The 10798-nt window shown below is 36.7% G+C and overlaps 1 protein-coding gene and 1 pseudogene across 1 annotated transcript; one reads left to right on the top strand and one right to left on the bottom strand.

Annotated features, from left to right (window-relative positions):
- The first annotated feature begins 1323 nt into the window (after nucleotides 1-1323).
- On the top strand, nucleotides 1324-2262 carry LOC110542943 (olfactory receptor 5AS1-like; annotated as a pseudogene).
- Nucleotides 2263-8664: 6402 nt separating this feature from the next.
- LOC110542944 (5-azacytidine-induced protein 2-like) lies at nucleotides 8665-10135 on the bottom strand. Its single transcript, XM_060377796.1, is given in 2 exon segments — nucleotides 8665-9627; nucleotides 9629-10135. Coding segments are annotated over 2 exon segments (1206 nt in total). The 5' UTR covers nucleotides 10054-10135; the 3' UTR covers nucleotides 8665-8846.
- Between the last annotated feature and the right edge of the window lie 663 nt (nucleotides 10136-10798).

Raw genomic sequence — 10798 nt, 5'->3', positions numbered from 1 at the left:
TAGAAAATCTCCCTAATTGTTTTTCTAGGAGTTTCTTAATTCTTTAATATTTACGTGAACCTTTTGTTAAATTGTTGACAAATACATAAAAGAAGCTTTTTATTGAAATTTTCTCTGTCCATTTTCTGTGTCTCACTCACTCAATTGTTTTGTATCCATTTTAAATATTAGATTGGAAGATTTAGCATTTCCCTGTGTGGTATTGTCTGACTTAATGGTCATGATGGTACTGACACTAATAATAATCACATAATAAAGAACTACTATCTTTTTATACATCTACAGCATGATTTTGAAAGAGGCAATACAGTGATAAATGTGGAAATCATTAGTGAACATGTTCCTTGTTGGATGGTTCTTTTCAAAGGATTCAGACACTTCATCCAAAAAAAAAAAAAAAAAGAAAATATGGGTGAGATCATTTCTAAGATCCTCTATTTTAGCTAATATTCTTTAATTTTATAACCTAACCTAAAATTCTCATGGCAGGATAAAACCATTCAAGATCAGAAGCATTGCAGGATTTTAAGGAAAAAGACAAGGGAACACTCAACAAATGAACTTGGATAAATTAATTCTATTTTGTTTTAGTCCCACCTGTAAAAAAAATTCTCTAACCTTTTTATGACAACCAAGAAATCTAAATAAAATGAGACATGCAAATATACTGTCTACTCTCCATACTTCATAACTTATATTAGTTATTTATTGCTTCAGTCAGGACCATCGTCAGCCTCATCACTACCAGTTACCATGGATAAACAAGTGTTGTATGAAACTGTACCCCAGTTCTAGTTCCTAGAAATAGGAATAATCATAGCTCAATGAATAGAAAGTTACTGTATATGGTGTTGTTTCTTGTTACAGTACTGATATTATAATGATTACAGTTTATTTACATTTAGCAACATTTGAGCAATTATTATTATTTTGCCTGTTTACTTGTTCTGTTGTTTCCAATAAAAATAAATAAGTATGTTCTCACAAATGTGGCTTATTTTATAAAATTATGACAGTACCCTCTAGACAAACATAAAGGTTTCTAATATATTTTAGAGTTATAAAATATGCTTGATCATATTAATGCCACACTGTATATGCAACAAATGGAGTAAGTACTGTTATTATTAATGAAGAAGAAATTATATATAATGAAATTATTTCCAATACTTTATTTACTTAAAATGTCATCTATCCTATTAAAAAAATTCCCCTTGCTTCCTTAGAAGAGAAAACAAGGACCTTGTTTCATCCATTACCCAGGCAACTTCATATTGCTGGATATCACCGACTGTCAATGAGAAAAGCAAGAAGCCCGAGAAGATGCAGCAAACAAACTATACCAGGCCAACAGAGTTTATATTTATCGGATTCACAGAATATCTGCCATTCAGAGTCATGCTGTTTTTAGTATTTCTCATAGTGTATACATTAACTGTGGTAGGAAATATGGGCTTTATAATCTTAGTTAATATTGATTTAAGCCTTCAAACCCCCATGTACCACTTTCTTAGCAATCTTTCTTAGATATCAGCTATTCTACAGCCATTGCTCCTAAAATGCTTAGTCTCCAAGAAGAGCATTTCTTTCCATGGATGTGCAATACAGATGTTTTTCTTTGCATGCTTTGCAGATGCAGAGTGCCTTATCCTGGCTGCAATGGCCTATGATCGCTACACAGCCATTTGTAAACCACTGCTTTATAGCACACTAGTGTCTCGAAGGGTCTGCCTCAGCCTTGTTGTGTTGGCATATTTTAGTGGAAGTGTGACCTCCCTGGTGCACGTGTCCCTCATGTTCATGCTTCCATACTGTGGCTTCAACATTGTCAACCACTTTTTTTGTGACATACCACCTCTTCTTGCTTCTCTGGTTCACGTGTCCCTCACGTTCATGCTTCCATACTGTGGCTTCAACATTGTCAACCACTTTTTTTGTGAAATACCACCTCTTCTTGCTTTATCTTGTGCAGATACTCATATTAATGAGCTTCTGCTCTTTGCCTTATGTGGTTCAGTTCAGACTGGCACCTTTGTGGTCATCCTCATCTCTTACTTCTGCATCCTCATCACTGTTTTCAGCATCAAGTCTCCAGGAGGCAGGAGCAAAACCTTCTCCACCTGTACATCCCATCTCATAGCTGTCACCTTGTTTTATGGAACACTCTTGTTTATGTACCTGCATCCCAACACCAGCTATTCCCCAGACACTGACAAGGTAGTTGCTCTGCTTTACACTGTTGTCTTTCCTATGTTGAATCCAATTTATAAACAATTTTTAATATTGAGATATATCTTCTTATTATTTAAAAATTTCATGAATACTTTCAAAATATTATAAATTTATCACTTTATGCACTTCAAGTCAAGTACACAGACATTGATTTATTCTTCCATTGAATACGATACCTCTCTACTTATTCATATCTTCAATTACTTTCATCAACATTTCTTGATTGTATTAAATATTAGTTACATTTGATGCAATTATTTTGCTAGATGTACTAAGACACTTTTCTTCACTTCTTTTTTCAAGTATTTACAACTTGTACCTATAAATGCTACTTATTTTTAATACTGACAATTTGTATTGAAACTCTTCTGGATTTATTACAACAGTCTTTTTTCATAGCTTTCAGAATTTTTTGCATGAGGGAGGATATATAATTTTCATATTTTCAAAATCAAAGTTATGTTCTTTTTATTCTATATAATTATCTGACTACAGTTTCCTACTACTCTATTATATAGTAATGGCAAACATAGGTGTGTACTTAAGAAAAAATTAGCTGTTGGTTTGTTACACTCATCTTTAGTGGTTTAAGGTAATTCATTTTTAAAAAACCAATAGCAATGAATTTAATAATTTTTGTAAAATCCACCTATAAAGATAATATGCTTCATTTAAATGACCACTAGGCAAAAGGATGAAAAATTCAACAATTAAATTGCGTATTTAATATCTTATATCATTGATCAACTTTGACGCTCACCATAAAATGTCTGCACTAGAAAAGTATTGCATTTGGTGTGTTATCACTATTGTTACTGTTTAGATCACATTTCAACTTTCAAGTGTACAAAATGAAAAGAAAGTTAGTGAGCTATAACCCACAGTTTTAAATTAAATATTATTAACTGCATTTACATATTTGAAACCTATGAAGTCCAATTGTGTGGATGTGAGTGTGTGATGTTTGTGTGTTTATACAGGTGCACACTCACATGTGTACATATGCATATACAGGCCAAAAATTGACATTGGCTTTCTCTTTCAGTTGAACCTGGCTTTATTTTTCTCTTACTGAGAAGTTGGGCTCTCTTAAATCAACAACACAGGGTGACCAGCAATCCCCAAGGACTCTTCTTTCTCTGCCTTTTTAGCTCTGTGATTCAAGGTATCATTCTCATCTTTTCTGTGATCTGATTAAGTTTGTGATGTTTGAATGGCAAATACTTTGCTGATTATATCATTGCTCTAGTTCTCAAAAACCCTATGATTGTAGGACTGCGAATATTACTAACCACATACTAAAGTGATAATATTCAATTATATTGATGCATATTCATAAATTATACAAGCAATTTCAGAACCTGGATAGATTATAAGTGTTACTGAATATGATAGTATATTCATGAAGGTTCTTATCATTAAACCATTACCTAAAACCAAACTCTAAATTCCAAACTAGGAAATACACAAATTTTCTCAGATGAAGATGGGAATTAACAGGGAGAGGTAAATTAATTACTGAGCCTAAGAACTAACTAAACAAATAAATATGAAAGTTCCATAGAGGAGGATCAAGGTAAGAAAAATTAAATTTAAACAGTATTGTAATGTTGAAAAGTTCTATAAAAGTACTTATGACAATGTAGCATTATCACATTGTGTAATTCTAAATCCATTCCTAAGACATTCTGTTCTTTTGATTTATTTCAGTTTTATACATCTATGCAGCTTTCACAGCCATTGGTCATCTGAGTTAGCATCACACTGAAATACAAAATAAGTCAAGAGACAAGTATGACTTTAGAGTGGTGTTCTAGTTTGTATTCTGTTGCTTTGAGAAGCACCACAACCAAAGCAACTTGATATTGGAAGTATTCATTTCATTTTTTTCAGGGTAAAATCTTTATCAGTGAAATCAGGGAAAAACCTCAAGGAAAAAGCTTGAAGCACAAACCATTTAAGGGCACTTCTTTTTAGCTTATTCTCAGGTTTGAATTCAATTAAATTTCTAAGGCTGCTGTTATAAACACCTAGACATTGGCCTATATATAGTGGGATGGACCATCTTACATCATGTTCAGGCAAAGAAATGCCCCATGGACATGTCTCTAGGTTAATCAGAAGGGCACAATACTTCAGTTGATTACTTTTCCATGCGTCTGTCAAGTTGACAATGAAGACAAGTCATAAAAACTCTAACACTTGACAACTTGACACAAAAGAAATTTACTGTTTAATCATAGTCATTCCTTTACTACAGATATTATGTTAATACCCCAATATAAAATTCAGTCAATCTTAAAAGTGTCACAGTGTTTAAAATTTTTCAATGTCTGTTATCTGTGGACTCATAAAAATGTTTTAAATTAAATATTCCCCATTCTTAAGAAGAAGAACAATGACATAGAACAATCATACTTTAGTTAAGTCCAACTCTTGCAGCTCAATGTTTGATATATGAGAAATGTTCAATACTTTTTGGGCTGCAAAATGCTTGTTCAAGTCCACTTTTCTAGCCCTTATATCTTCATCACACAAAGGGTGGGTAGTAGGCACATTCTGGCTCTAATGTACAGCTAATGTTTTCATTGGCAAATAACTTACAGTATGTCTAATTTTCAGTGACTTCCATTGCAACTGGGGTTGAATCACTTCTCCTGGCTTTTCTTTAGTTATTCCAATTCTAACACATAATTCCAAGCCTTCCTAGCCTCAGATTATCATAATATCCCCTTAAATATTAAAATTTTCACTCTGCCAAAGCCAGTATTATGTAGGAAACTATTGAGAGTTACTAAGTTCTGCAATACACTGAAGATGCAGCCATTAATTCTCCTCTTAAGCACTGGCTATAGACTCTTTGTGCCAATCTTAAAGAAATACTACCAAGAGACCATAATACATTATCTCAGTGAAGTACAGGTTTTATTTCCATTAATTATTAATCCAAAATATCACATAAACATTCACGATAGACTCTGCTTCTATTTGAAACTGCACAAGCCTCTAATGTCTAAGTTGCTTTTAGTATTATTTTTCTAGTTCCCACAATGGTTCACTGAGCTTTAAGCACTCAATGGCTTTTCTTACCCAGTATACACAAATGTTTTCACAATCCTTTCAAAAATACATGCTTTAGTCTATCTCAGCAACATCTCAATTCTCCTAACTAATTTCTTCTCTTTTTGCTTTCTGTTGCTCTGATAAAACAGTAGTAAAACCAATATGATGCAATGCGTATAACTTGCCTTCAGGCTCATGTTCAGGCACAATTCTTTTTTTTTTAATTTTATTTTTTTCTCATCAGTTACATTTTATTAACTCTGTATCCCAGCCCTGTCCCACTCGCTCATTCCCTCCCAGTCCCTCCCTCCCTCCCTCATCTCCACCGTGCCCCTTTCCAAGTCCACTGATGGGGGGGACCTCCTCCCCATTCATCTGATCCTGTTTTATCAGGTATCTTCAGGACTGGCTGCAAAGCCCTCCTCTGTGGCCTAACAGGACTGCTCCTCCCTTGGGGGGTGGGGAGGTAAAAGAGCCAGCCACTGAATTCCTGTTAGAAATAGTCCCTGTTCCCCTCACTTTGGGAAACCAATTGGTTACTGAGCTACCACAGGCTACAACTGAGCAGAGGTTCTAGGTTATATCCATACATGGTCCTTGGTTGAATGTCAGTCTCAGAAAAGACCCTGTGCCCAGATATATTTGGTCCTTGTGGAGCTCCTATCCTTTCCCCATCAGACTAACTCCCCTTCTTTCTTATGATTCCCTGTACTCTGCCAAAGGTTTGGTCATGAGTCTTTGCTTTGAAAACACTGCTAGTTAGAGTCTTTCAGATGCACTCAGTAGACTCCTGTCATACATTCAATACACATCCCATCTGTCTTTCTAAACGAGGATTGGAGGATTGATCATCTTACCCCATGTCCACTCTCTTGATTATCTTTTTTAGGTATATAGATCTCATTATGTTTATCATATCTTATAGGTCTATGTAAGTGAATATATACCGTGTTTGTCTTTCTCCTTCTGGGATATTTCACTCAGAATGATCCTCTCTAGATCCCACCATTTGCCTGCAAATTTCATGATTTCCTCCTTTTTGACTGCTGAGTAGTATTCCATTGTGTAAAAATATCACAATTTCTGTACCCATTCCTCCGTTGATGGACATCTGGGTTGTTTCCAGGTTCTGGCTATTACAAATAAAGCTGCTATAAACATGGTTGAGCAAGTATCCCTTTTGTGTACTTGAGCAAACTTTGGGTATATATCTAGCAGTGTTATAGCTGGGTCTTGAGGAAGCACTATTCCTAATTGTCTTAGAAAGCGCCAGATAGATTTCCAGAGTGGTTGTACCAGTTTACATTCCCACCAGCAGTGGAGGAGGGTTCCCCTTTCTCCACAACCTCTCCAGCATGTGTTGTCGCTTGAGTTTTTCATCTTGGCCATTCTGATGGGTGTAAGGTTATCTCAGGGTTGTTTTGATTTGCATTTCCCTGATGGCTAATGAGCTTGAGCATTTCTTTAAGTGTTTCTCTGCCATTCGATATTCCTCTGTTGAGAATTCTCTGTTTAGCTCTGTTCCCCATTTTTTAATTGGATTATTTGGTTTGCTGCTTTTCAGCTTCTTTAGTTCTTTGTATATACTGGATATTAGTCCTCTATCAGATAAAGGGTTAGTGAAGATTCTTTCCCAATCTGTAGGCAGTCGTTTTGTTTTGATGATGGTGTCCTTTGCTTTACAGAAGCTTTTCAGTTTCATGAGATCCCATTTATTGATTGTTGCTCTTAGAGCCTGTGCTGTTGGTGTTCTGTTCAGGAAGTTGTCTCCTGCAGGCACAATTCTTTTTTTTTTTAAAGAACCAACCAAAGTGCAAATTTTAATGAATTACAAGATATAGATGCTACCATGCCACCCCTTCAAACACAGAACTGACAATGTAAGTGTATACTTAAAACATTTTCTGGCTAGGCAAAAATATTTTAGGGTTCATCTTTCTAGCTAAAGAAGTCTTACATAGGGCATTAAATACTTTCAACTGTTAAGAACATCAGACTGTTCTGGTGATCCTTTTTGATAACTTACAATGGTTAGAGGAAACTTGCTCCATTCAGAATATTTTTGGAGAAATAAAATTAATACCAGACTTTGGAAATATACATAGGCAAGGACAGTATTTCACATCTAATTCCATTTTAAGAACAAAAATAATTTTAATTAAAACAAATTCTTGGCATTGTACAAAACATTATAAGACTCTCTTTACAGAAGAAACTTCTAATCTTGGTTTAAAAAAGGCAAACCAGTAAGCTACATTAGACATGAGATGAAGGCCTCCGCAGCCACAAGAGAAACAAATCCGCTTTCTTATTATATAGGTAGTTAGTTCCCTCAGCTGGAGTCTGGAGGCTCGTGTTTGTTTTATGCATATTGGGTTTTGTTCTATTACTTGGCAGGAGCCTGTACTCCCTTGAGTCAGCTGTGTTCATTGGTCAGAACACAATCCAGTATCTGACATCAATTCCATTAATCAGGGCAGGCATGAGTAAGTGAGTGAGATAACTGAATGGTGAACACTGCCGGGCTCTGCATGGGATTCAGCACGAGATCAGAGGTCCTTTAAATTGAGGATGTAGGAAATGCCACTTAGGAATGGATAGTCTTCTTACATCACACAGGTAATACATGATCACTAATACTCTTTGTTTTGACCCTGAAGGAATTTAATTTCCACATGAAGCCATCTTCTTTATTTCTTTACTTATTTACAAGTGATTGGCCACTTAAGGGATATTTCATAATTATACAGCATAAAATTTAGTTTTAGATGAAGTTAATTAGGATTTACTTTTTCAAATGTCCTATCTGTGCATAAGCTGTTCTGTGTATGTGTAAAACAGACAGCTGCTCTGCTGAAAATGACTACATGGTGAGTTCACTATGACTCACTGAACACACTGCTCTGTGAGATGTTCTTTCTACTTCAACTGGACTTTGTATAAGGTTATAATAGTTTAATTCGCATACATCATCATTTTTAACTATTTGGATTTGAATACACGGGAAAAAGTTGGCTTCAATGGTCATTAGTTCAAGTCTTAGAATTTAAATTGCACTTTGAAATTGTATACACAAATTACTTAAAATGATTTTGAATCTTAAAACTTGAAGAACAGCGGAGATGTAATAACCTACTTTTACTCCATTACATTTCAAATCTTTATGCATCAGAAAGCCAAAGAAGTGCAACCTTTTCACACTGCCATTTGCTTCTTGGTATAATATGAACCAGCAGACATGGTTTTTCTCTTATATTAAAAACTACTCTTTATTTGAATGGGTATTTAGACTGGTCACATACTTTATAAAACCATGTCTAAAATTTCCGTTTTCATTCCTTTTCCAAGAAGCAAAAATTTGTGATTGTTATTAAAGGTACAACCAGAGGTTCTCATAACTGGAAAATAAAGTACATAATGTGCAGAATGTACAAATGTACATATTGGAGAACTCTGCAAGACTGTAATCAAAGTCCACTTCCAGTCTGAACAATCCCTTGGGAGAACTAGTGAATTAGTGTCCTCCTGATCAAATCACAAGTCCCATCAAATTAACTTTTGTAAAGGCAGTTCTGATTATGTTGATCCAAGTAATGCAGTGGTGGCAGGTTGGGTAAAGGTAACATTCTGCTTTTATTTTCACCAAATGCTGTCTCACTTGATTTAGGAGGGCTTGGAAATACCCAGGAATTATCTTCCAGAGAATTTCTGCCATAGGAATTGTGCTCCTGAAAGTCTGCACCATCATTAGGAGTCAATCTCTCGTTATCTGTCCATGACTGAAGAACTGCTTTGTCTGAGAAAGCCTTTCTATCTCCTGGCAAAGGGGAAGATGGAGCATAACAAGTAGCTTTGCCATTTGGTGACAAAGGGGGATGTCTTTTGTAAGCTGCGGTGAAGTTTGTCAAGTGCAATTTAGTGCTGTCTCTTCCAAGGTCTTCCACACATCCTACTGGGGTACAGGCTGTCTTGACTGCAGCTGAGGTTCTCAGTTTTCTTAGTAGTTCTGCTTGCACTTGAGTCACCAGATGTAAGTTAGACATCTCCCTCTTCAGTTCCCAGTATGCATGCTGCATATTGTCACTGTGGAGAAGGCCCTGGTGTGGAGCATGCTCCTCCCTTGACGAGCTCGGCCTGACGACATCTCTGTTCTGCAGAAAGTCTTCCTGAGATGGATCCGTCTGCTTGGCTTTCTGTAGCTCTGTCTTGAGATCGTTGCATTCTTTCTTCATTAGTTCAAGCTCTTGTTCTAAACCATGGATCTTCAAATCACAGCCTAACTTTTCCACCTCCCAGTTGGATGAGGGTGAATTTAAATTCCTCATCACCTGTTTCCACCTCTGTTCTGAGCTGCAGAAGTTCTACTTCTTTAGACTGTAGCTGTTCATTCAATACTTTCAAAGATTCAGAGTTGTCTTTATTTATTTTTTCCAATTTGTTCTTCAAATTGTCTCTATCAATGCAAACCTCTCGATATGCATGATAGGCCTTATTCACTTGTTCTCGTTCCACAGGACTTGCTTCTTCATCTACTCGAGCTCCAACAAGCTTTTCTTCCAAAGCTCTTATTCTTTTCTTTAAGAAGGAGTTTTCTTTCTCTGAGTCCTTAAGTCTCTTCTTGATGCCTTCATACGCAGTGACCAGGGCAAAATGTGAAGCAACAGACTCGTCTCCGGGATATGGTGAGAGTGAAGTCTCTCTTCTGTGGGCTTTTTCATGATTGAGAATACAGATGTCATCTTCCACTAGTGTGTCCATTGTGGCCTGAACCCTGGCTACGCAGGGTCGTCCCCAAGGCCACCGGGTTTCGCTTCCTCCGTGTCTGCAAAGCGACCGAAAACAAACCGGGTCGCCAGGGGTCACCATGGGCTTCCGGTTTTCTCGACGACGGGGTCGCTTCCCCCCCCCCCCAGTCCCACATCACAGGTGCGCCGAGGGAGCCCCATATCTTCGGCGCCGGCTCCCGCGGGCGCGCAGTCCCGGCCCTGGAGGCCAAGCACGAGCGGCAGGCACAATTCCTATGTAACCCAAGTAATGCCTAAAATGGCACAGTGTCTTCCCACATGAATTAGAAATCGTGAAAATACTCCCAACTACAAGCCCACAGGGCAATTTGATGAAGATAAATTTTTAATTTAGGTTTCATTATCCCGGATGTGACAAGTTATGTGACAAGCTACAAGAGTAGCTTTCATAAGTGATGAGGTACGGTGACAGACAAATGAGCAATTAAGGATAAATGTAACATAGGATCATTGTGTAGTCTAATGAAATGCTAAAAAGGACATGTCTTTTTATACATCGCCATCATAACTTTCAGTCACTGCCTTAGAGTGGACCCCAACCATTCTAATATAGAATAATCAAATTCAGTATTAATCCAGCAACACAGACTTGGTGGTGGTGCTGGGGGGGGGGGTTGTTTATTTGTTATTTTGGTTTGATTTAGTTTTTGCTTTGTTATTGGTTTTGGGTTTGTATTTTGTATTATTTTGTGGATTAC

Source organism: Meriones unguiculatus, chromosome 2, assembly GCF_030254825.1.
Source record: "Meriones unguiculatus strain TT.TT164.6M chromosome 2, Bangor_MerUng_6.1, whole genome shotgun sequence".
Lineage (NCBI taxonomy): Eukaryota > Metazoa > Chordata > Mammalia > Rodentia > Muridae > Meriones > Meriones unguiculatus.
The sequence above is the reverse complement of the archived record's forward strand: the minus strand, read 5'-3'. Positions and strand labels throughout refer to the sequence as shown.